The sequence below is a fragment of the Falco biarmicus genome, chromosome 7 (genome assembly GCF_023638135.1).
Source record: "Falco biarmicus isolate bFalBia1 chromosome 7, bFalBia1.pri, whole genome shotgun sequence".
NCBI lineage: Eukaryota > Metazoa > Chordata > Aves > Falconiformes > Falconidae > Falco > Falco biarmicus.
Genome location: NC_079294.1, coordinates 46,174,855 through 46,202,388, shown reverse-complemented (window position 1 = coordinate 46,202,388; position 27,534 = coordinate 46,174,855). Strand labels below are relative to the sequence as shown.

At 44.2% G+C, this 27,534-nt stretch overlaps 1 protein-coding gene across 3 annotated transcripts in view; it reads right to left on the bottom strand.

The window, feature by feature from the left end:
* MAP4K5 (mitogen-activated protein kinase kinase kinase kinase 5) overlaps positions 1 to 25,302 on the bottom strand; it is a 72,605-nt gene extending 47,303 nt beyond the window's left edge. For 2 of the 3 annotated variants that reach the window (XM_056346173.1, XM_056346174.1), the window contains exons 1-3: positions 25,060 to 25,302; positions 24,534 to 24,736; positions 1,888 to 1,945 (exon numbers count right to left, since the gene is read on the bottom strand). In XM_056346173.1, coding sequence (XP_056202148.1) covers positions 1,888 to 1,945; positions 24,534 to 24,641 — 166 coding nt within the window. In that variant the 5' untranslated portion in view covers positions 24,642 to 24,736; positions 25,060 to 25,302. Of the gene's footprint in view, positions 1 to 1,887; positions 1,946 to 2,076; positions 2,295 to 24,533; positions 24,737 to 25,059 lie in introns of those variants that run through there. The other variant, XM_056346175.1, reaches the window with a different exon arrangement.
* Positions 25,303 to 27,534: the final 2,232 nt, after the last annotated feature.

The following is a 27,534-nucleotide window of genomic DNA, read 5'->3' as shown; positions in this document are numbered from 1 at the left end:
GAGCTGGTCAGATGTCTTAGGTAAGCACCACAGAATTTGAAAAGTTCTGCTAGCCTCGATTGAATAGAAAGCTGGAGGAACTACAGAATACCACAGCAGGATGGGCAGAGCCACCTTTCAGGCTTGTCAGGGATGCACATTTGGAGACCAAGAGGAACGAGGGCAGCAGCCTCTCCGTCTATCAGGGACCTACAGACATTAGCAAACCCTTCGTGTTTAAGAACCCACAACGCCTCTCAAGCCGAGCAACTGAACAGAACCAAGAAATGGCAAGCAAATGAGACGACCTACTTTCCTAAGCAAGAAAGAGGAAGATAGCGCATCCACTTCACTTGCCAGCAATGTACTGATGCTGTGAGCTCCCCATCAAAATTACAGTCTTTTAACACATACAGTCACAAATAGATACTGACGTTCAGGGACTGGAGACATTTCAGTGCTGGTTGGCAAAACCTTGAAATCACGGAAGATGTGTTGGCAGGGACCTCCAGAGATGTCTGGTCCACCCTTCTGCTCCAAGCTGGGCTAACCGCAGAGTCAGGTCACATTGCTCAAGGCCTTGCCCAGTCAACTTCAGAAAATCTTCCAGGACAGAGAACCCATCACCTCCCTGAGCCCTGCCCCAGAACACAAATGCCCTCCTTGCAAAGAATTTTCCCCACATCCAGCTGGGCTCTCCCTTGGTGCAGAACGTGCCAGCTGGCTCCCACCCCCTCTTTGCTGGGCACTCTGGAGAACAGTCTGGCTCCAGCTCCTCGGTCAGTCCACCACAGAGGATGGTGGTTAGATGCTTCTTCAGCCTTCTTGTCCCCAAACTAAAACTCACTCTGTTCTGCTAGCCCCTCCTACCTCACCTTGTCTTTCCAGATTTCTCCTCCATTTTTCCTGCCTAAAGAGCCTGTATTTATTCCCTGCAGCACTCCAGTCATGGAAGCTATCTCACTGTGTCTGCATAAATCCTACCACTTCCTTAGGGTCCCTTAATTGCTTCATAGGCTACAGGTGTCAGTCCACAAGCAGTGGATAAGCACCCACACACAGGAGGAGCCCCCCTCTGCCCCCCCAGCCCCTGTCCCAGAGGACCAGGAACCTGAACAGACACAGCGCAGCAGTTCAGGCAAAAGGCAACCCCAGAGAGACAAACACAGTAGAGACACATAAAAGGACTATGCTAAGGAGGGGTTTGAAAGGTATGCCAGTGACAAAGTAAGGAGAGATTACTTCTTCAAACAAATACAAGATCCTCAGGTGGGACCGAGTTATGACTGAGGAGATAAAAAGCTCCTCTCCTCATTTCCACTCAGGACACAATTTCAGATTTCAGCTCTCTATGCAGGACTCAGATTAGGTTTCAGCTCAGCAAATCCTTTGGGCAGCAAGCAAACTTCTCCCACATCTCTTGTTTTTAGGAGTGGCAGAAAACGCACAGGGAAAGGAGCCGTCCTCCTCCCTCAGCACAGGTTAGAAAAAAAGACTATACGCTAAAAAGCACTGAGCTCTTTTTCCCAGTGCACCTTTAGCGGTCATCTGCATCATTTCCTGGTCCCTTCCCCCTTTCAACTCACACAGACTACCAGCTCCCTACTGTCTCAGAGCTCACGGTTTACCATCTGTCCTTAATCTTCTCTTTGTACTAACAACACGCTGTAACTGCAACATCTTTTTATGCCACAATCGATAAGGCAGATAAGAACAAACAAGGAAATAGTGAACAGGACATAGTCAGAAGTAATGGTACATCCTGCAGTGCTTCCTGTCAGCTAACCGCTGAAACTACAGAAAAACCCAAACACTTCTTTTGTCTGGAGCTTCACAGCCGTGTGAAAATAAACATATGGAAAAAATGAAAATGCAATTCAAAAATACAGGAAAGAATGCCAAACTTACCAGGCTCTAACTTGATTATTTTTACAGCAGCCAGTTCTCCTGTATGAAGATTTCTAGCCTGAAATAAGAGAGTTAAGACATACTTAATTATATTGTAAAGACATCTCACACAGTCTTACAAACTGTGAGAAGATAAGCTACAATGTCATGTGTTACAAATATGGCACAATGCAATTCGTTGAGAGCAACCTGGGTGAGGATTATCTGGTTTTGGTATTAGCACAGCTTCAACTGAGCTGGGAGTTGTGAAGCATTACTGGCAGTTCCTTTCAACATTTAAAAAAATCCAGCTATCTGCCAGCAAATGAGAGCTCATGCCTCTCAAACACCATTTTTAAGGGTTGTTGAAACAGAGTCGTTTCTGCCATCCATGCTCGCTGGGGTGGTACAAAAGCACCGTGCTGCAACACGGCCTGTCAGCACTGAGCATGCAGGGCTCAACTACCCATGTCATGGTGCTAAACCTCAGCGTGCTCTGAAAGCGGAACTGATTCGTGGAGTGGCAGGGAGAAGCACTGCAGATGCAGCAGACGCAAGTTGTTCACAGGCGGCTGTGACTCAGCTCTGAAAACAAACTCCTTCCAGCAGATCCTGACAGAGATGAGTGGTCCCCATGACCCTCAGAAGGAGAAGGAGGGCGGGAACCTCCAATTAAACCCCTACAGAACTGTCCTCCAGGTACACTGTAAACTTCACAGTGAGAATTCAGTACTGGAGGATCATGTTACAGGAACCTCAGATACAGAAAGTTTTAAGAGGGGATTTCATTAACACTTTTAACTCTAGTAAAATGAGCTCTAAACCACTTGGGCACCATCACCAGAGCTAAACCATATTATTTTTGACATACAACCTAATCCAATTAGGCACTGTGGCATTCCGCTTCTGCCAGTCATCCAAAAGTTACACGAGTCTAAGCCCAACTGTTTCATTCTTACCCTAACAAACATGCAGTCTTCTGAGCATATGAAATCTGGTTAAGAAGTAGATTACAGAAAATAGAGGGAAAACTGGGGTAGGTGGAATCAGTTTAGCAGTTACTTAAGATGATGATGCAAAACAAATTTGCCCCTGTGGACTGAACTGAAGGAAGCCACTACAGAAGAAAACACTCCTGCGTATGGACAAGAAGTCTTAATGTAACAAGTACAACAAGAACTTGAAAGATGAACTCCTCAGTTTTGTCAACACTTAAGTCAAAATTCCAAATGAGGAAAGGCTTTCCAGCCAGGCAAAAAATCCCCACCAAACCACACAAAAAGAAAAACTCCACCAAACCAACAATAACTGGCCTTTCCAAGTCCTGTAGGACTCAGCCAAGAGATGGGTGTTCAAAATGCAAAAGGACACAAATGTGACTCAACTAAAGTTAAAGAGAACCTAAACAACAGTACAACAGAACCAAACATCTGAAGCCAACAGACCAAATCACTAAACACAGAAACAGATAGTTATCTGCTAACCACAAAGGAAACCTTTACCACTTTTTGAAGTACCTTCCTACTAGAGGTGTTTTTAGACCACAGCAAAATCATTGGTATCCTTCAACATCCAGAAGGAGCATGCATCAAAGCATGGACAACGGACTAGGACCTCTCTTGTACTGGTACACCTAAAAATAGCATTATGAAACACAGACATTTCTGTAAGAGACCAAGGACAGTCTGTCTTGGTGAAGCCAGGGAACCTCCATTATCCACGCTTCTATCCACAAGCACTAAGCTGTTCAGATAAAGGAGATTGCATGAAGATTTCCAGAAGATCTGCTTCATTTCTGAAGTGCAAAAAAAAAAGATCGTATTCCTTACAGCTATTCCTTTTCCATATAAGCAATAGCTGCCACAGCTACTGTTATGCTGAAGTTTGAAGGAATGGATGTAGCCTGCCAAAGGTCTTCAGTACGCAGACTGCTTGGCAGGGACTTGAAGGTTCAGGCCAGAGGAGATCACTGCAATTACTGGCTCTCAGCTCTCACACATGATGGGCCATACATATTCACCAAATTGTGTCCTGCTGCTATCCAGTATCAGCATTAAATTTTTGCATATAATCTATAGCTTGGACATGGACTATCTTGGGTTTCGACCACCATACTTTGTCTGCTGGAATGGAAAGCTCTCCAACAAAGGGTTGGTATTTACGAGCTAAATGCATCATCAAGTTGTCTAAGCCACTCACCCTAAGACCGATTTTCCAGTCCTACAGTTTAATCATCCAACTGAACACATTCTCAAGTTGATGACACCAAGACACATATGCTACTTACCTCCTGTTGTGCCAGCACCAAAAGCACTGAGCATCCTCTGATCCTCAATATCCTTGTTTGGATGCTCATATACAAGAATTGTATTAGATCTTCAGTCTAGACAGTCGCATTGCAAGTATGCAGCAAATTACCCAGACTGCTTTCCCAAGAGATGTCACCTGTCCGCAAACAGGACTGACTGCTTTTGTACCTTCATCTTGGGTTGCACCAGCTTTACACGGGTATATACACATCTCTCTCTGCTGTCACTCTTGGTTTTTTAAACTTTTCTCTTCCACATCTTTCTGTCAGCTGAAAACTCAATCAATAATGAATTACTGTTGTCTTGCGCATCATTTAAAAATGTAATAAGGTGAGGGCTAAAACCTGGTTCTCCATGGTACATACCTAGATATGAAAACTGTCAAACAAGGATTGCTCAAATCATTTTGAGACATGTTAAAGAAATTCTCAACTGACTGCCTCTGGGTGACCCACATTTTGCATCATTCTAAGTTTTTTTTAAAAGGACTGTGTAGCATCAAGGAAGTCATGGACGGGAATGCACTATATCAACATTGTTGACTTTATGAAGCAAACCTGAAATTTTGCTACAAATTATATTTAACAAAAATATGTTAACCATCATTTCCATGATGTAAAGAATTAGAGTTAATGATCATCAATTTGTCTTATTGATATACTTCTTCATTGGAGGAGGGGGCGGAACTGAAGTTAAGGGAAGAAATTACAGTTCTCCTAGTCATGTTATTTACATTTTTAAAGCTCAACAGCAAAATATCTGCCTCCTACCCATCCCCTGAAATTTCCTCAGTATTTCAAGTCTTAATTCAGAATTAGCTGAAACCAACCAGAGGCCAGGGGAGCTGCTCTCTCCTGCATGCCAAATAATCCAAACCTGCCAATTAACAAATGTAATTGCTGTTCAGTATCTCATGAGCTATTACTGACATAGCAAGTTATCATTTACATGCTTTTATCACACAAAGGTGACCCTGATAGCATGAACTTCAAATTCTAATATTTCTAGTAGATCTCTTCAAATTCTATTATTTCTAATATTTCAATCTAATGAAAGATAAAACCTGTTAGATTTCTTATTGTCTTAAATTCTGCTGGCCTTGATTCCTTCAATACGTAAGGAAGTCTCCTAAGAACTCAGCTTGCTGTGCTGAGTCCACATCCCCATCAGCAACATGGTCCAGTTCCCACATGACAGAAGCAGAGCCCAACTTCCCTGACAGATCAGGGGACTTGCTGTAAGATTTCCCTGAAAGCTTTTACTGTCTGTTAGTATTGATCTTAATTTCATTTAATGAGACTCAAAACTGAAAATTATGTTCCAGATTACTCCAAACAGAAATTAAAACTGTAAGATTTTGGCAGAAGGATTGCAAAGCTCCAACAGAAAACTTGACCTACACAAGAACAGGACCAGAACAAGGGTATATCCGAATGAGGTGAGCCACACAAAGTTATTTTGCTCAGTGTCATATCCAGAGTATATTTACTGTGAAAGAGGAGCTAGGTAGTAGCCTTTCAGTCCTCAGCTGTCCTACAACCTGCTACAGGATGAGTGACAGCATCCCACTGAGCAGAGCTCTTTCAGAGTATTTTAGCAGCTAGCTACTAATATTACAGAACATCACACAGTTTGTGTTTCAAATAAATCACAAGTATTCCTTTTTTTTTTTTTTTAATATCCCACTACATAGTTGTAGCAACCTAGGAGATTACATGTCACTAGTTTAATGGGACAGCACAATAATCACTACACCTTTTTTCCCCAGTGTACATCAGAACCAGCCAATGCAACCCAGATTCCCTAAAGCATACACGCAGTTGTACCAAAGCAGATTAAAGGCTCCTTTAAACCCATGGTCCAGTCTCAAACAGCAAATGTTTCAGAAAGTGGTTAAGAGCAGAGCAAGCAAATGGTGGCACACTCCTGGTGCACTCTCCCAGCAAAGGAATCCGGATCTGCACAGTGCCTGCTGTGACAAGGACTAGCTGCAGACAGAGCCTGTGTTAGGCTGTCAGTCCAGGAGCAACACACGTTCTTCCAACCTAGGCACAACATCAGCGGTGTACCCCAATGCCACACTCCAAAGTGAGAGGTGTGCTATTAGTAGGACTGGGGTTTTGGGGAGCTGAGAGTTTTATGGTATTGTACTCCAAAAAAATACCGGGTTTTCCCACAAAGGCTTAACTTTGTTCTCAGAACCCCATGAAAAAGCTGTTGTGGGACAGTGGAACCCAACATGACACCTGCAGCAATCCCTGTGTGTGATACTTCCCACCACACACCCAAACAATGCAGATGAGAAAGCACATTCTGGGTAGGACACTTTCTGTAGCTAATGACCAGAAATAACACAGAAAACTGGTTTCAGAACCAGTTCTGCACTCTGCAGTTTTGGTTTATTTATTAAAAGTGCAAGCCAAACAGTTCCACCCTAGGGGGTCCACAGTACGAAGCTGTGTGAGATGGTAAAACGCTGGAGAAACATTTCACTTGGACATCTGAATGCAAGTTTATGTGCTCACTCTCCTTGTCCAACCACTTTCTTCTTCAACACTGAGGAAGAGAAGGGGAAGATTCAGACAGCGATATCATTCTCAAGCCTCCAAATTAGTATTTTTGATCTTCCTGCTGAAATCCCTTTCTTGCCCCAAGGCTGTTGTCTGATCTCCAGCCTTGGATCAACAGCTCAATTCACCAGAAGAGCTGGCTGTTTGACCCTGTCTTCATTTAATCTAATCATAACTGCAGCTCCTGTGGCAACCCTCCCATGCATCCCCATCTTATTCATTCCTTGCCAAGCTTCACTCATCAGTGGCCATGACATTTTGCTGTCCCAAGTACTGCCTGCTTTCTCCCCAGTTACTGCAGATACCTTCAAAAGGCACCTTGACCTCCTGCACAGTGATGGAAATAGAAGTTTCTTATCTGCTTTCTAGTTTCTGACCTCTTACACTTTATAACTCTTAACCTGCTTTATGCAGTTTTGCAATTCCCATTATGCTGCACTGTTCTTTCCATATCTCCCAGTATCATCAAACAATAACTTGAATTCACCTACCCCTTTCTCTGAATTCATACCTACCACTGCCTAGAGCTCTCAGCCAACTAAGGTGACCCAAAGAAATGTCTCTCACCTGGGCTGCTCTAAATCCATGAAAACAGATTCCTTTCTTACACACAGGAAGCACAGCAGGTATTTGAGTTGTGATTAAAAAAAAAAAAAAAGCCGAAATATTACAGGTGTTAGGGCAATAAAAAAGATACCTGATACAGGATACCTGAACAAACCATGAGTACTGCATATATACATGCCAGAAGGTGGGGTCACTGAGACCTTGAAACATGGGACGGGATCTTGAAGATGCCACAACAAGCAGCCCATCTGTGGAGTAAAACTTAATCAAGCAACTGTGACAGCTTGGCACAACCACCAGACCCTTCAGCAGCACTTCAGCCGTGAACTTTTCTACATAAGAATCTGGATTTCACTTCATGGTGCAGCATCCCTCTCCCATACGAAACAAACGCTCCCATGGACATGCCACATTCTGGTATGTAACTCTGCTTCAATTTTTTTAACCTACTCTCAAACTGGTCACATATAGAGATTAGACTTTTCTGTGAAGGAAGGGCTTATTTCTCAGATGAGGCCCCTGATAGCTCACTGCTGTTCCCAGCACACAAGGAGAAACCCTCAAGACCAGCTCTGGGGTCCTGAGGTCTCCTGATACGCTGCAGCCTCAACAGAGACTGCCATGAAGGACAGCAAGTCCTCAGGGGGCCTCTAACACAGCCAGAAGTTGGGGGTGGGGGGGTCATAATTTGCTTGGGTTTTTTGTGAACACACACAAAAAAATCCATAAAAATCAGTACCCAAGAGGCAGTATTAAGAAATCCAACAGGAACTGCCAGGCTGAATTAAGTTTCTGATCCAACCAGTTTACCATTTATCCCTCAAGCAAGCAGTGGGTGATGTCTAACACATCTAAAGAATTTGATCTCGATGGATCGCGATCTGCTGTTCTGTAACAGAATTTGAATTACATCCTAATGCAAAAGTTCAAATAAGCGTTCCTAGTGTTTATCACAATTAACTATATAATTTTGCTTACTCTTATTATTTACATAAATCAGTCAGTTTTAAAAAATGCTTTGTAAACACAGCTGGAAAAGTAGCAGGCAGCTAATGTAAAGAACAGCAATGCTGGACATACTCCTAATGAATAGAAAGGAGCGGCTTGTATGTCTGAAACACCATCCCTTTACCAGCTGAGTTTAACAGCCAGACTGTAGAGCTGGAAATTCATAAAAAGTCAGTATGTAGCTAGAAAGCATCTCAGAAAACCTATCTTAAAAGCAACAAGAGTTAATCCCCATTGTGTGAGCCTAGAATTGCTACCCTTCACAACACGATGCTGCTACTTTTTGCAGTCTTGTGTATTAGGAAAGCACTTTTGTAAAAGAAACTAAACTCTCCAGAAGCTCTGAGAAAAAAGTTCCTTGCAAATTTGCAGGTAAAGATTAACCCAAGCAGAAAGGCCAGTTCTGATGAACAGGCTCATCGCTGAACGTGACCTTGTGAAACTCTCACCTGATCAGCACCCTGCTCAGAGCAAGAGTACAAGGCTGCTGTTTGCTCAGAGCAGATCCAGACCTTGGTGTCAGAACGGTGCACAAGTGGGAGAATCACCTGCACAGGCTGCAGAGCTCCTCCGCCTGGGCTCCAGCCAAAACCAGTAGCTCCCATTATTGCTTTACAGTTTTAGCCTGAGTAGAGAGCATGCTGGTAGCTGTCCCAGTACCAGGCAGCACACCCTGCAAGCACCCTCAGAAGACTCACAGAAGTGGTATATGACTCATGTACCTCCTCCTGCATTCTGCTGTATCTTACTCCTAGATGGGTGCATGTACTGAACCCATACAGGTGCTATTACTGCCGGTGGGGGGTGGCAGTGGCCACCCCCTCTTTTCTTTTATATGAAACAAAATAAGCAAAGCCAAACCAAAATTCCCCACAGCCCAAATCTAAGAAAACCTAAACAGAGTACCAGACAGAATAGAGGCCCTCCTGCTCAGTGCTGGGAGTGTCTCCATAACAAATGCTGAACACATTTTTCTTCATGTGGGAACATCTAATGGATGGATTAAAAATGTAGAAGGAGGAACAAAAGATACATTAAAAAAAAAAAAGGGGGACAAATCTGTCAAATATTAATGCAAATCTTACTGAATGGTCTGAGACTTGAGCCAGATAGAAACAACCGTCCCTCCCATTTCAAGTCCTCACGATGCTCTGCTCATCACCCAAGGTGTGCCAGCGCAGCTCACATGTGAAGCACATGTCTTTGCTGCTGGAAAAAGACACCTAACAGCAATTTCTAATTTTCATGGCTGTTTCTCTTTTAGAAGGGCAGAAAGACCCAGAGGGATTGCTCACCCCACGATCTTCCAGATGGATTTCTGAGATGGAGAGCAGTACCAGGCTCCTTAATAGCAAAAGGCACAGAGGCTTTCACAAACCATTTCCCTAACAGAGACTTTATAGATTCAGTACACTAAAAGAGAACCATCTCTTACAACCATCACCACTACTACTTTTCAGGATAGACCAATAATAAAGATTCTAATTTTATGTGCTAATTTTACTTTGTATATGTATTTCTGAATTTCTTGTGTCAGCTAGTTTACATGGCAGTGGCACTACTAAACGAGCCATCACTTTGGATATTAGAGCTGAATAACGTACAAAGACAAATATTGATTTTGTGGGTGCTCTCCTGATGGAGACTGCCACTCCTCATCCTTCAGCTGAGGAACATGAAACAGTACAAAGCAGGAGGCAAGCCTCACAGCTGTCACTCCCTATTTCCACATTCACAGCACTTGCAATTTCCCTTATTGAAGGAGAACCACCCAGAATACACAAAATACCAAGGTTTAAATAAATTCCACATTAAAACCTGAAACCCAATGCAGTAAGATCTGTGACTGGCACTCCTAAGCACAGCTGTGATGCAAATAAGGCTTAAATGTATTGACTTTTACCAGCAGTTGGTGAAATTTAGATAGTGTATCTCTTGCAAAGCAAGCTGGGAGGAGGGGAACCTACCTTTCACTCACAGACTTCAGACACTTTCTTAGTCAAGGCCAATTAACTCAAGCAACAAGGATTTAAAGCTCATTAACGATGGTCGCCCAACTCCTTTCATTCCAGCACAGAAAAACAGCCTAAGGATTTGTATAGCGAAGTGGCTTTACAGATCTCACCAGCCACTAAAACGTTTAATTCTCATTCCTAGCAATAACTACTAAGGACAAAGGCCTATGGCAATAAAGATAACAGTAATAACAAAGCAAAAATCAGCATACATCTTAACAAAATTTATTTAGGGGGGAAAAAGTAACAGCAGCAGTCAACTATATGCTTCCAAGTAGAGACTGGTTATTCTCCTATGAAATTTTCTTGGCAGATCATCCTTCACAAAATATTTGGCATCATCTTTCCAAAACTGAAAAGCTAAAGCTAGAAACAGACCCTGACCACAAAAGTATTATTTAGCAACTAATGCAGCACAAAAGATACAAACAAATACCACATGAGAAGAAAAAAAAAAACCAACAAAACCAAAAAAGGCCCAATTTTGAATCTGCTGGAGCAGACCACTAGCAAAAACCAAAACAGAAAAGAACTTTTTCAAGTTACTTCTATGTGCATTAGATTGATTTGAAAAGCTACCAGAAACAGCTCACTTTCCTGAGGAATAATACATATTTCTGAACATATCATAAGATCATACAAATCAAAGAATGCCCGTGAAACTGCTAACATACTTAAAATTGAGCAGATGCCTAAGAGCTTTACTGGCCAGGGTATAAAATAGGAGAAAGGAGGGGAAAAAAAAAGGAGACCAAAAAAAGATATTCAACCATATTATTAAACTACAAACCAAGATGGATTTTAAAAGTGTTTATTCACCAAAAAATAGGAAAAATAAATGTAAAACAGTTTTATTTTTTTCCTGTATTGAATGCATAGACCATGACATAGGAAAAAAACTCACTATGGAGTACAAATCCAAGTAACATTAAAAGATTACATGTTTTATGAGCTGCAGGGAAACTTATTTACTCCACAGAGATGAAAGAACTAAGAGATGTGTCAACCAAAATATTTGAAAAAAAGTATCTACACCTTTTCACTGAAACAAAAATAAATCTGGCTTTCTAGGCAGGGAGAAAAGTTTCTGAAGGAAATTTATTGCTCCCCCTTAAATCAAGCCACTTGTATTGCATTAAAGAATTTAAGACCATCATTTCATTTTTTTGATACCAAAGAAATTTTTTTACTACTTTGCTTTTTAACTGTAAACTAACACACAATAAGAGGTGTCTCTTCAGAAAGGCAGATCTGAGGAACCACTGCTGGCATTTCAAAGAGCTGAAGAAACTGCAATTCTGAGATTGCAACCCTTATACCATCACTCTCTGCATGCAACTTCCTAAAACACCAGAAACACTTTTCCACATGCTTTCAGATTAGTCAGAACAAAATATCTAAGTATGCATTTTGCTGGGCTTTTTGTTTGGTTTAGTGAAGTATTGCCTAGAATTGCAGTACTTTATGCTGTAACTGAGCTGTGTGTGCAAGCTCACTTTAAACTACAGTGTTTGGGCAAACCCTTTTCATGTCACACACAGGCTCTTCTGTAGTACCAAGCCTTCTAAATCCAGGGGACACATCTATATTGACTCCTTATTCTTACTGTAATTTATTTGATACAATCTAGAGAGGTGCAGGTGAAAAACTAGATTTAAGTAGAAAAACCTAACTCCAACAAAGCTGTTCAGTAATTGCCTCCTTAAAATTTCAATTCTTCAGAGATGAACTCAGTTACAAAACTAAAAGGAACAAGCTACAAAATTGTCTTCATGAAGAAAATAGGTCTGAGCATTTTGTTCTTTGTCGTTGTTATTGTTAAATAAAGCAGGGATCAGAACTGAAAGAATGAATAAAAAAGCAGCTGTGTAAATCAAAGTAGTTAAAAGAAAATTAGTTAAAAATAGGAGTGAGAAGATTCTTTTTCTGTCCTAAGATTAAGTTTTGGTTTGCACTTGTATTTTATCAATTGTCACCTTCTTGGGGTGGAAGATGGGTAAGACATAATGATATCCTCTCGATTTCATTTGTGTACATGTGTATACATAGCTCAGTGTACCTGCTTCTTTCTGACTATTGGGACAATATCACTGTTCAGCTGTTTCTACTGGAATTAAATCCAACATTTATTTACAATCTTAATTTGATATCTTATGATGATGAAATAGTGATCATTAATATTTCTAATTCAGTAGGCAATTCAAAAAACACAGCCTGGAATTCTGTTGAAATAAACAGAAATGGCATTTTTGTAAGCTTTTTAATGAGGAAAACTGCAATTTTAAAGTGTGCTACATACTTGAGAACGGTTAAGTATATGTTTTGCACTTATGCTGATTAAGAGAGGAAATATGCTGCTATTTCATAAGAGATTATATCTTTCACGATTTTACAGCTATCATAGCCTCTCACATCTGATTTTTAGCCAGAATGGAGGAGAGAAAAGAAACGGCTTTGATTTTTCTTTTTTTAAAAATAATTTTCTCAATTTTGACTGATCCACTCATTTAAATGATGTAACTTGAAAATAAGAAACAAGTTTTTTCTACAGCTTAATCTACAATTGTCAAACATCAGTTTCACTTCAGTAGCCTGGTTTCAAGCACTTGGCCAGTTTACTGGTTCAACTTTCTTTAAAACATGGACCAAAACCATACTGTTCAAATAATATGTATGCTACAGAAATCACAATATTACAGTAAATTAGGCCTGATGATTTAACTGGAATTGTAAAGAAATTTTTTTTTATTGTAATATGCTTCAGAACATTTTCCATCTTTCCTTACTCCTCTTTGTTTCTACAAGTTTTTAAACTCGCCTTTGTTTGACCCCAGAGGCTATTTAGGCAATGCCCCTCCATCCCAGGAAGCTGCTCCGCCTGACAATCCGCTCTCCGATTTTGCAAAAGTCTACAGTTCCCACCCCCAATAAATGTAATCCTCTCCCTTCAGCAGCTGTGTGGATTTTCCATGGACCAGCCTTCCTGAGCCAGACACCACTAAGGAATGTGTTTGACAAAGCCGGAGGAAATCATGATAGGGACTGTGTGCAGCCACTCCTTCCCCATTCCCAAAATTACCCCGCAGCTTGCAAGCACCCTCTGCTCTAGAAAGCACAACAGAGTGCACAGTGCAGGGAAAGTCACTTCTTTACATACACAAGATTTCCTCTTAGCATGAGGTTGTAATCCCTAAGGGCTAGTTCAGCTGTGCCGTGCATTCAGTCCTCAGCATCCTTGTAGTCAAGATAGCTGGAGAGGGACTTTTTACAAGGGCATGAAGTGATAGGACAAGGGAGAATTGCTTTAAACTAAAAAGAGGGTAGATTTAGATGAGATATGAGGAAGAAATTCTTTGCTGTGAGGGTGGCAAGGCACTGACACAGGTTGCCCAGAAGCTGTGGGTGCCCCGTCCCTGGCAGTGCTCAAGGCCAGGCTGGATGGGGCTGGGAGCACCTCGGGTGGTGGAAGGTGGGAACTGGGTCTTTAAGGTCCCTTCCAACCCAAACCAGTCTATGATTCCCAAGAGCTACTATGCTGGAGATCTGATGATCAGTACACCCACTTAGAGAGGAGTAAGCCATGGGACGTGCAAGAAGTAAAACACTGACCTGTGGGTTGTTTTTTGTTTGTTTTTTTTTTTCCTTAGGTAAGACAGCAGCAGGCAAAACACAAAGAACAAATGAAAATCAGTCCTGTAAATCAAAACAGATTATAGCTACATCCTTAAGTAGAAACCCTTAGCTGTCATGTGTAATATTACACATACTATAACATCTCTGCAAGATATGATATATCCTGCAAGTATATTCCACCTGCAGGAAGCTTAAGATATCATTATTGCCCTTCTCTGCACGCAAACAGCAGAGATTGAACTCACCACGTAATCAAAGGGCATCCACGCAGGGATCACATGCAATTTCCACCTAAAGCTTCAGAAAGTTTCCTATAGCTAACTAAAGTGATACATACGGATATGAAGTAATGAAACCATGGGAGTAGGAGGGCCAAAGGTGAAACATCAGGATGAACTCAGCATCCCGTGAGGCTGCATCCCAGGGAATGATAAAGCTGATAAGTAAATAGCCTGGCACCACATCTCTCTTAGGGCAAACCAAGCGCAGCTAGCCTGGCCAGCAGGCAGTATCTCACACACTTTCCACACCTTGCCTGAAGCACCACAGCTCGGAGAAACAGAGGCAACAACTGCTTCAACTCTCTCAGAATTTCATCATATCATACTTTCATGGAAAAAACCCACAGCCTGTCTGTCCTCCTCCACTTCTGCAGGAGCTAACTTTGCCGCTCAAACCAGCACAGTCCGTCCGTACTCAAGACATCCCACTGCAGGATTTAAACAAACCTCAACACCCACGGAATGAGAAAAAGGAAAAAATTATGTTCATGTACCCTAAAGAGGTGGTTGGTTGCGACTGCTGAAGCAATGACAGATCATAAAACATTCTCAAGATCTCCATACCCATCCTCTTAAGCCCCTCTGTCCTCAGTCTGATATTGTGAGCCAAATTTAAAAAACAGACTCTCTCTAGACAGGATCTGTTTGGCAAAGGTGTAAAGGCACTATGTTAATCAGAAAGTTAGTCGTGCCTCTTCACAATTAACCAAGCAGCAGAGGATCAGGACTCAAACAGTGCCTTAAACACCGACATGCCTGCCTGACAAAACAAAACAGCATTATCAGAAACTGCTTCTACTGTCCAATTACTGACCCAGACTCTTGCTAAATAGCATGCTGGTGAGGGTATTTTGATTATGCAGATACACTCTGCCCAGCCTCAGAAACCCACACCCCTCATGATCCACTAATGCTACAAAAGCGGTGCCCACATAGCTGAGTTAGCTCAGCTCCCTTCCCTCCACATACCGTATCATTATCCTCCCCTGCAACAGAAATCATCCTCTTAAGGCAGGGGTTATTTAAAATGGCAATGCTTCTTTCACAAAACAGTGAAACGAAGAGGGATCTCAGCTGCTTAAGAGAATCTATCATATTTAAATTAACAACATGCCTCTGACAGACAATACAGCTGTGAATACCTGCAAGTGATACATCAAATACTTTCCTTCCCTTACCCCACCGTAGACCAAATGCATCAAAAGAAAAATTTCAGCTGCTGTTTTCAAACCCCTTATAAATACAAGACAAATAACCTGAAACTGTTAATCACTGGAGAGCAATGAACACTTATTAGGCATTGTTTGCTGACAAATTTTAATTCTTTAAGTTTGATCAAGACAAAGATGGTATGGCCCCACCTTTATTCTACCTACCATGTTTACTTTTCTGTGCCTGTGCAAGAGACTTTACCACTTATCTTCCCGTAAGATGAATGACTAAATCTCCCAAACATCTTTGGGAGCCTAGTGATTATAATTTAACTATTATCTTGCATGTCTGTACATTAAACAGCGAGTTAAGGCAAACGTAACACAATTCTACATTGCTTCAATAGCAATGATCAGCAGAGAGCCACACACGCAGCTGACAAGACAGCAAAAACAGCTTCTTGGGGTGGGCTAGCCCATTAAATGTGAGAAGAAATGACATCTTTAATGCTGCACAGGAAAGCGCTACAAGAATGCTCAGGAACGATTTTTTACCAATAAGCCAATAGAACCCCCTTGAAATGACCTCTTCACTCTGTGACGAGAAACAGCACCTGCCTTTCTGGAATGTCTCAAAACTCACATTTCAACAGGCTACAAATCCAGCTGTTCACACTAACCTGAAAAGGTGTTTCATTCAGCTTTCTGGAAACGTCCAGCCAAACCTTCCCCATCTCTACAAAAACATGAACCTTCTATATACTATATTCATGCAGAAGACACACAAATAGACCTGGGAGAAGAGGAATTCCAGCATGCCAAAATATCAAATATGGCATTAAAGATGCCATTTGGATGGATCAGCTCAATAAACACAGCAGTTCTGACCACCAGGATTGCAGGTCAGCTCAAAGCTCCGAGGGCTACCCCCGAGTGCATCTCACACTACCTTTTTTACTATCTTCAGAAGCAGAGAAGTCAGTGAAAACAAATACAGCCATATAAAGGGTAACAGACTAGGAAAAAGTACTGGGAGAGGCTAAGACTATGGAACAAAAGCCTTGGCACTTCTTAATTCTCTCTCCGTTGCAACAAATTCCAGATTTTTTACTGCCTGCTCATGACGTACTGCCTGCTCATGACAACCAGTGTCTGCTCAAACTATATCTTAGTGTCCCACAGTCTCAAAAGTGAGCAACTCTGAGATCTGTGATGCTAAATGCACTGGTCCCATAATTTGACTATCTCTTGACAGAGCAGAGGGAACTCAGTGTCCTGTGTCTGACAGCTCTGTTAGTGGTCACTGACTCAGAGATAAGATGTTAGCCCTTTCCCCAATGCCCCCCGCCCCTTCCTCATGTTTCTATGTAACCACACCCCCTCTTGAATCCCTTTCCTTGGGATTTGATGGGGCAGTATGGAAACAGCACCCACAAAACAGATTTGCCCCTGACCTCCAGTCCCAACTGAAGGAGAAATCAGGAAGCGACTCCTTTGCTCACACCTCCTTTCACCAAAACAGTGCCAGAGGTCCAGAGACATGGTCAAGCTGTGGCTTCTTGGCATGGCATTTTCCATCCACCACAGGGGAAGGTGAGCTTTGGCTCTTCAAGCAGCAAAGAAGATCCTTGCAGACACTATCCACCATGCTGGATAAAATTAACTACTCTAATGCTTGAGTGAAGGGATTCAGAAAGCCAAAGAGCAGCATGGAAACCTCTCTGTCCTAAACACTGAAATTTTCCCCCAGTCTAGGAAGGAAGAGCAGTTTATCCAGTCTCTGTACACGTAGCCTCAGATCTTCACGTGATGGAGACGCTTCCTGCAGGCCAGCCACTGAGGAACACATGAGAAGGCAGATCTGGGTCTCAAAACAGTGCCAACAGGCTAAATATTATCCAGCAGAGGAAGACACCAATTTTGCTGAGCTGGTCAGGTGGCAACAGTGTTAAAAGGTGTTTCAATCTCAGTAGACCTGCTCTGCTATTTTGATAAACAGAAGGGACCCCCATTTTTCAGATAAGCCACTCTTGAACAGATTCCCAAATGACAAAAGGGAAAGGGGGTGGGAGATGCATGACAAATACGCTGTGTGGTGCTGCCTGTGAAAACACGCTCTCCAGTCCAGCAAACCACAGCTTGGAGGAAAACGTGGTAGTACATAATATAGACACCCCTTCATTATAATTAGACAGATTTAGTTATCCTATCAGAAAGATTACTTGGAAAAGCCAAATGGGAAGTTCAGATAAACTATTTCTGCAATACCCCTTCCATAGGTACACTCTGCAGGGAGATTTGGCAAAGGCTGGTGGAATAAATTGTCTTGCTATTTTTCAACGACTGTCAGTGTCAGGTTTGCTGTATTTACCTACTCCCATTAAAAGCACTGCAGCATCTGGTTTTATAGATCACAAATGCAAGATCTTCAGCAAAATACCCTGCCCTTCTTGTTGATTGGTGGTCCTGAGTGCATTTAGGATTCAAATAAAAAGTTCAAAGGCTGCTGCATCTACCAAATATCACTGAGTGCTCTTATTCTAGGAATCCTTCAGAAATTTGGAAAGTACTATTCTAACTTCTTGAAGAAAAACACAATCTGAAATCCTAACAAAGTGCTAGAGTGTAAGAAAGTCTTGACAATCTAAAATGCAAGGCACGAGGTTGCCTTGAGTTGAAGAACAACTTTTATGAATATGCAGATCTACCTGTTTTGCATTGCTCTCAAATGGAATCACCTTGGGTTGATGATGCTGCCTCTTTTCATTCACAGCCATAACCAAGAAGCCAGGTGCCAAACATGAATAAAGGTGGCAAGCATATTTGTTTTTCCAGCTGCAGGGCGGATGGACAGTTGCTGGTGTCAGCAAAATATGCTGGCAAACTCTGCTATGGCCTTGCTAACAGGAAGAGCTATTCTCTCTGACACGGACGACCTGCATACTTCTACCACGCACCTCTGCTGATGGAACTGGGAATCACTCAGACACCTTATGTTATAAATCTTGGACACATCAACGTTATCCGAACACGTTGGCAATGAAAATGATCATTGCATCTTCTGGAGACAAAGATGAAGTAGATACTGGTATGCAAATGTTCTGATCTTTGATCTGTTCTTCCTTTGCAGAGATTTCCTCTGCTGTTGCGGGGGTGGGTAGTGTGTGCGTTTCAAAAGGGATGTTCGAACTGCACTATTCACTTCCTCTGAATGGATAGCTCACGTTGAAACAGAGCTCTGGTGCAAGGCAGAAAAGGCACAGCTCACATATACAGCACCTCTCGTGTTCGACATTGGTCTCCAAAAACATGTGCAACATGCAGGGAACAAAAGAACGTGCTCTAGTTAACTCCTTCCTGTGCAGGTCCGCAGGATGCCTCAGCCTCCCTCACTGATTGTACCACAAATAAATGAGGAATAACAAAATCATCTACCCAGCAGAGTGTCTCCTGAAGGATAAGTACTAGACAGTTAATACTGCAATGGAAGACTATACATCAGAGACAAGGCTGGTACCAAGAGGACAATAAACTCAACAGAACAGACTCTCAGTTCCTCCTTGGCTTCAGAGACACTGGGTACAGCCCTGGTACTTGACAGAAGCACACTGAGAAGTCACTATCACTCTTTCTTTGGCTCCTCAGAGGACCTAACCCAGGAGGACAACTCCCTTCAAAAGAGCTGGAAGAGAAATCAGACCTGTTTTTAAGACCTCTGAGACTACCTGCTTTTGAAAGTAAGAGACAAGGAGAAACAGACATAGGGAGAAATACTCCTACTTCTGCCACATAACCTACCGTTAACAGAAGACATAAGCAATGGGAGGTAATGTTTAAAACCCAAACAGCTTTGAATGTTCCACAACAAAGATCAAGTGCTTAATAAGAAAAAAAACCTTACAAATATTACACATGGAAAAGCGAGGGCTTCCCCCCAGCTCCTGAATATCCTAACAAAGATTGTCAATAAACCACTGAGCATCTTAGTTCTCAGCAATACATATATATCTCCTACTGACCACATCCTAAAAGAAAAGCACGCAATTTCCCAGAAGAGAAATTCAAGCAACAGAAACTCACAACCACTGGTTTGATGCCACTCTAAATACCTTCATATGGAAAACCTAGAGTACTTTTAAGAGTTCAGCATGGCTACTGCAAACACTGCTAACCAGAAGGCTTTGATCTCAAAAGGAGGAGTGGAATCCTCCAACGTGACAGATGTTTTATAGTAATTTATATGTATAAGCTATGTATATTCACCAGGGACAGAAGTGCTGAATCAGGGATGGCCAGTCCAATTGGTCTGCAGCTGCTAAAACATATTTGTATGAAGTCGGGAGTATGTGATTAAAAATTATCATAGCCATAACTGTACTCTGGTATTGAAACAAAGCCATATACTAAGCAATAATACTCCATTTTTAACCTGTTGACTTTAAGCAGTAGAAGGTTTTAACCAGTAAGTACTCATGATCTATGAAATTAGACTGACATTAAGAATTATTTTCAAAATATCAAATACAGGTTCTCAACAGCCTTTGCACCAGGAATTATACTCCAAAACTCTGAGAATAAGGCACTAATGACACAAGCAGGGCCGAAACTTGATTCAAACTGGACAGAGTCCCACTTCAATAGCGCCCATTAAAGAAAAAAAAATATTTTTTAAAACTGTATTTGAGCAAGAGTCTCTGTGTGCCATGATCCATTCCATTACTCACTATTTTCCTGCAGCAGTGATCAGCGGCAAACCAGCATATGTTTCTTCTAAGTTAATGCCTTTATCTGGTACAGGAGATTAAAAAAACAACCAACCCACCCCAAGAGAAGAGACACTGAGCAGGTGACTCAAGAAGGAATGAAATTTCCATGATATTCAATAAAAATGGCTCTCTTGTTTACGGGTAGTTTCTGCTATTAATTTGGTATATTTCTCACCCCCTGTGCTTACTTCTAAAGAAAGCTACTGTAGCACTGTTCACAATCCTGCTTGGAAGAACCAAAACAAGACAGCTTTAGAATTGCCGCACAAGATCATATTTGATCCTCTCAGTAAGGACAGACATCAGCTATTCACCCTGCAGAAGCAGCATACAGAGGGTGCTGGGCTGCGCAAACGCATCATCTTTCGGCTCAGCTGCCAAACAAGAGCTTTCAAAAAGACAAGTCTACATAAACCATCCTTTTGTTTCCCTTCTCCAAAAATGGAAGATTAGTTAAAACTCTGTTTGGGGCACTTGCATTAAAAACCACAAAAAAAAACAAGCCCTGTGTAGCTGAGGGAGAAGGAGACAGAGGAGGTAGTAGCGAGTGGAATTGTTCCCCAGCAAAGTCAACAGGCTGACAGTTTACTAGTCATCTTGTAATCAAAGACTCCAAATTCCTTTTTACGTGCAAGGGGTGGCAACCCCACATCTCTTGCCATGACACAGGGTATTACTTGCCCTAAATCTCTCCACCAAACCTATTCCAACTCAATAATAAATACTCAACTAGAAAGTCCACACAGGAAATCCCAGTAAGATATAGCCAAAGTAAATGATTGCCCTAATGCAGCACTTATTTTCTGAATCCCTTCAGGACGTTAACATCTACAAATAACCATAAACTAAATGACTTGATGCTCTGATACAACCAAATCCCACAAGCTATCCAAATGGGCCAGTCTTCCACTACTCCACCTACTTCCACAAAATCTCATGGGCTGCAGAAACATGCACTTACAGAGCTGCTGATGTGAACTTTGTATCAAAACTGGCCTTATACAAATTACACTACAAGGCCCTATTGAAAAGCTGCAGGTTCACTGACAGGTCATGCTGGCATGAAATACCATACAGGGAAACATCTAACCACACCAGGAGAGTTTACCTGGGATGGGATCTGACAGGCCACTTCCTAGTGCTGGAGATTAAATTCCATTTACAGTTTCTAGTGGCTTTTTTCATTTTCTGCTCTAAGACACTGGTCAGCTGGGTGTTGCTGCATTAACCACACACACAATGTCTATTTCAGCATGACTGTGCTGAATAAACTTACCTCATTTTTAAATACTGCTTTGAGATATTCATGTATATGACCAAGGAGGGCAAACAGAAATCTTGCCAGGAAAGCCAAATTAAAATCTCACTCTCGTAGACCTTGCCTTTGCAGCATTAAGAGATACAATGCTGAGGATGCCAACCATTTGCCAAGGAGTAGGGACAAAAAAAAATAAATACTGTCAGCATATTATTAAGTCCCGGTGAGCACCCAATCTTCATTATTATAGCCTCTTTCAGAAGTCAGCGATTTAAGATAGCTTGATAGGATGCTTTGAGAGGTAAATTATTCCAATGGATTAGAAGTAATATCCTCTATGAAAAAGAAAATAAAAAGCTTCCCAATACAGATGACAACTAACACATCAGGCTTGTAATGGAAATTGTACTTCCAACACTGGTAGACCCAAACTTGGATCTACTTACACACTGTGAATAGATAAGAATACACTCTATGGTTTCTCCCCAACCCTGAAATGGGGGGGGGGGGGGGGTGGGGTGTGGGGCAGGGAGAGGGGAGAATATTAAAACAATGGCAACAATCCAGTACTTATGAGCAACCCTACAATCAACCATTGTGTGCCATGTGACAGACAAGAGAAAAAAACCCCACAAACACTGAAAACACACATTTCAGTTTTAAGCTTCCATAGTAGTAATGAAAAGCAAAGTGGGTAGGAGATTTTCAGAAAGGTCTTAAATATTCTTCTGTAACCTAATAGCGAACACAAATATTTGCTTAACCTCTGTCTTCAACATCCAAAAAAGAACCAATTACTCTAAAAGCTACCAAATGCCCCAAGAAGAATTTGAGGCATGAACCACCACCACCAAAAAGCATCTGAGGAAGAGGCAGATCTCCCACAATCAGAAAGGCTGCCTCATTTAGACATCCTAAAACCAACTGTGCTGAAGACACTGGTGACTCATTATTAGCGATGGAGCAAAGAAACCACTTGAAGAGGTGAGAGGAAAATTCCATTTTAATTTAAGAGTACTCTCTAGCAAACTCTGCCCAAGCTCTGCAACATAACAACAATCAGATATTCACTAAGAAATTCATTTTATAAACACTACTGACAGCCCGCAGCAAGCACAAGACATCTGTGGCAAGAAGAGACTTGCCATGAACTAAGAAAAATAAAATATAATGTTTATACATTAAGTCCTTTCAAGAAAAAAGGTTTACTTTAGTTACTTTTAAAACTAACATAGTGTGAACGACTTTTAAAAATAAGTTTGCTTTGCTTATTTCTCATAACAGCCAGGGCCATCTGATTCAGTATTCCCTTGATACAGGTCCTCCCTGTTGCAGGGCTTTATGAAAACAAAGAGCACACCAATGACCTAGAAACAAATGTAGGCTCTCATCAAACTACTTTAAACTCATTCACTTTATACTTGTGTAAGATTTATAACAACGTCTGAAATGACTTTCAAAGTCTTCAATTTAAATTTGCCAGGTTGCACTATGAGAAGGTTTGGGTTTATTCCTATCTGAAACTGTTTCAGGAACAGAAGACACATTTTTCATAACCCAAAAAATGGAGGTGGGGAGGAGGGTTATGGTTTGGGTTTTGGGGTTTTTTTTGTTTTGTTTTGGGTTGTTTGTTTTTTTTTTTAAGGGGATATGTTTACATGGCAAAGAGCAGAGCCATGCATTCAAACCAGCTCCGGAACCGGAAGCTGTATGACATGTCAGCACAGCACTCCACTAATTACCAGGATAACGAGAAGCAGAATATTTCTTTTTCCACAAAGAGATGACACAAAATACTTCTCTGCAACACAGCTAGTTAATTCTTGTCGTGCAGCCCTGTACTGTGAAGGCATACTCAACCAAAGTAGCTCATGGTATGCTGAGGTTTGGACTGACGAAACCTGAAATGCCCTTTTGAAGGATTTAGAGTTTGATTCCCTAGCAAAGAAGTCAACTGATCTGTGCAAAGCACTCTAGGAGAGAAAAAACCCAAAACAAAACAAAAACAAAAAAAGGGAAGAAAAAAAGGAAGGTAAATATGCACCATGAAAACTTTTAAAAATAACTCCCTGAGGCCATAAGTAACTATTTCAAAGGGGTGGTGGGAACAAGATCCATCTATAGAACTTCAATTTGAACATTAGCGGAGAGCCCTACTCCCAGCATGAGCAATTACTGCTGCCTTTCATGTGGCAGAGTAACACACCTTTTCTCCTACAGCTGGTTGTGTCAGGTCTATTTTAAACACGCTCAACAGCATTACAAAGTAAAACATTGCAGTGAGGCTTCCCATGTGGCTGAAAACTCTGGTTACCAAAGACAGTCTTTATAAGTAACCCAACCCCTAAAGTTGCCCAGCATCCCTGATGTCTGGGGAAACGACTCATGCTTCCCAGAGAGGCAGGCAAAGGCACACGCCATGCCTGCTCCTTCTCTTTCCCGTGGCCGTGGTTCTGGCGATGTGAGCACCAGTATGCACCGTTTCACAAGCATCCACCAGATTTGCAGCTGTAACCCTACCATGAGATGTAACTCCGCTCCAGCTTCGGAAGAGCTTTAATCTGCTTCTGCCTTTTGCCTGCTATTATTAACCTCAGGGATAAACTCGCACCCTTTTAATCAGGTGCTCTAACCGGTGCATTCTGGAAGCAGGTAGCACAGACAGGTCTCCTCTCCCTTCCTTAGCAGTTAGAAGTGTCACCCGCAGTATTCACCAGTTGAGACCTCTAAGAAATCACTGAGGGGATCGGTAAGGCAGGACCCTTCAATGCTTGCAAGAAGTCAATCCTTTTAAATAAAAGCGTTAAAGAGAAAGAGGGAAACCTGACGCTGAGGGAAACCCTGAGTCCACAGGTTTTTGAGAGCCGCTCTGTCCCGCCGCCCGCTGGGTGCCCCCGGCCGTGAGGGGAGCCCCGGGCCGGGCCGTGAGGGGAGCCCCGCAGCCGCTGCTCCAGGCCTCGAAGGGAGTCCCAGGCCTTGAGGGGCGCCCCCTTTTCCGGGCCGGCCGTGAGGGGAGCCCCGCAGCCGCCGCCCCGGGCCGTGAGGGGAGCCCCCGGGCCGCGAGGGGAGCCCCCGCAGCCGCCGCCCCGGGCCCGGCCCCGCCGCTCACCTTGTAGACATCGCCGTAGGTGCCGCTGCCCACTCGCTGGATCAGCTCGTAGTCCTGCTGCGGGTTCCGCCTCAGGATATCCCCGCTCGGCCGCGCCACCGGCTCCATCTCCAGCCCCCGCCGCGGGAAGAGGAGCAGCGGCCGCTCTCCGCCTCGCCCCGCCGGCCGGGGTTCCTCCCAGCGCGGCAGCCGGCCCACTGCTCCTGCGGCGGAAAGCGCTGGCTGAGGGGGGCTCCCGGGGCGGGCTCTGGGCCGCGGCCGCCGAGACAAAGGCGGGCAGCGGGCGGTTGCCACGGCCGCTGGCGGCCCGGCGGCGGGGGCAGCGCCCTTCGCAGCGATTCCCGGGTGTCTCTGCGGCAACGGGGAAGCGCCGAACCCGGCGGGGAACGTTCGCCCCGGCCATAGTGGCGAGGGAGGTCCCGGCCCGCCGGCGCTGAGGAGGCGCCGCGGCCCGCCCGCCGCCGGCCGGGGCAGCCGCCAGCCCGCCCGCAGCCAGGCCCCGCCGCAAGGCCGGGCCGGCTCCTACCTGCGCGCCCTTTGTCCCGCCGGAGAGGGAGCGCCGCCGCCTCCTGCCGCCGCCGCAGCCCAGCGCTCCTCCCCAGCCGCAGCCGCGGCCGCGGCCCCCACGCACGCACCGCCCGGCCCCGCCGAGCCGAGCCGAGCCGGGACGGGACGGGTCGGGTCGGGTCGGGTCGGGACGGGGCAGCAGCGGGCCTCCGCGACGCCGCAGCGCCACGGCGCGGCCGACGGCCCGGCCCGGCCCAGCCCTGCCCGCCCCGGCCCCGCCCGCCCCGCCCCGCCCCGCGCCAGCCGCGGGCCCCGGCCGCCCTCGGCGTTAGCGAAACCTGTGTCACCGTGGCTGCCGCCGGGGGCTGCCCGCCGCTGCACCGCCCTGCTACGGCGGCGGCCCGGCCCGGGCCCGCAAGGCCGCTCCGCCCCGGCGGCGGTGGCCCCGCGGCTCGGCCAGCCCGCACTGCCCGGGCATCCCGCACTGCCCGGGCTGGGGGCGGGCTGGGGGCCCGGGGGCAACGCCGGGGAGCTGGGGGCTGCCGCGCCATGGGGCTCCTGGAGCCGTGGAGTGGGCTGGGTGGGAAGGGACCTTTACAGGCCATCTAGTCCGTGCCCCCTGCAGCGAGCGGGGACATCTTCAACTTCATCAGCTGGCTCAGAGCCCCGTCCAACCTGGCTTTGAATGTTTCCAGGGACGGACATCCACCACCGATCTGGGTGAGGGAAGGGGTTAAAGAAATTTTAGTAGATCTAATCGCTTAACGATTACCTAGATTGTTGTTGATAAATAATGCTTTGTTTTACTATTGTATAAATTAACTGAAGCAAGGAGTCTACAGTTCCTCCTGAAGGACGGTTCATGATGAGAACTAGCTAAAACCAACTCTATAGTTTGGACAAAGACCAAGAATAACTGAGTCTGTTCGAAGAGAGAAGGTAAAAAGTTCAGAGCAAGGGCATCCCCATGACCCCCACCAAGAGACACTATGCAAGTGCAGTTGGGAAGGACTTATGGAAATGACTTCTTGAAACTAATTTTAATGTGAAGTGGGGCTAGGTTATTAATATGTATAGGTGTATTTGGGAATCTTATGTATACGCACCATTTGATTGTATAAATTGAGGCAAGTTGTTGCCCCAGGCATGCACGGCTTTGGTGGGACTACCCCTGGTGCTGCCCAGCGCTGAATAAACATACCTACTTTACAATCTGATAAGTTTGTGGAGTCTGATTCTGCAGGTCATGGGCAACCTGTGCCAGTGCCTCATCACCCTCATAATAAAAAATTTCTCTCTTATATCTACTCTGAATCTCCCGTCTTTCAGTTTAAAGCCATTCCCCCTTGTCCTGTTACTCCATGCCCCTGTAAGAAACCCCCCCCAGCTTCCCTGTCGGCCCCTTTGGGCACTGGCAGGTGCTGTCAGGTCCCCCCACAGCCTTCTCTTCTCCAGGCTGAACAGCCCCAGCTCCCAGCCTGTCTCCACAGCAGAGGTGCCCCAGCCCTCTGAGCATCTTCATGGCCCCCTCTGGACTTGCTCCAACAGGTCTATGTCTTTGCTGTGGGGAGACAAGTGTGGGGGTAGGCAAGGCTGTTGGCCTGTGCCCCTTGGTTTGAGGCAGGAGGAAAGCCCGCAGCTTGCCTATATCACATATACATAACATATTTATATCCGTGTATGTGTCTGCCAAACACCAGGATGAGCTTTCCACCTCACACACTGAAGCTCTTCTTTTGTGTACGTCCTGGTAGGGTTATCGCAGCTGCCACAGCAAAACTGAGCTGGGTGCCGGAGGCTGACCTGCCCCCAGAGACGCTGTGAGGTGTGAGAGGAGGAAGAAGAGGAGGAGGAGGAGGATGTACCAGCTGGGGACAACAGGGACACGGGCTATGCAGGACTCCCTGGGTCAGTGAGTCTTATCCTTTACAGTCTGGATTGCAACCCTGCAGCCGCATCACGTAATCCTTCCCGCGGGCTAATCAAGCACCCCGGTATTTAGCTTTGTGGGCAGTCAGCTCCGTGATAGTCACACTAGAATTAACTGGGACTTGTTGGGACTTGTCTCCTCGGGCTCCTAAAGTCAAAGAAAGCTTCTGTGAAACTGCAAGATGGAAAGTATTTTGTATCTGCCTTTCCCTCTTTGGAGAACAATTATTTTCAACAAAGCAGGCAAAACTCTCTGCAAAACTCACCTATGGTCTCTCAAATGAGTGCTAAACAATTCAAGAAACCCAAAGGTGGGGATATGGAGCAGAGGAATGCTGGAATTAGCAGTAGTATTCGCTGCATGTAAAATCATTAAGGCCTAAAAAGAGGTGTGATTTTCTAGGCGCAAAAAATACCACATACTCAACGCAGGAAATACGTTTGCAAAAGCTAGGTAGAAAAAAATTAAATGGATGCCAGATGTACAAGTCTCTGTGGTACTGGATTGGTTATTTAAGAACAGATTCTGCCTCTTTGGCAGCCAGACAGCCCATGCAGGTCCAAT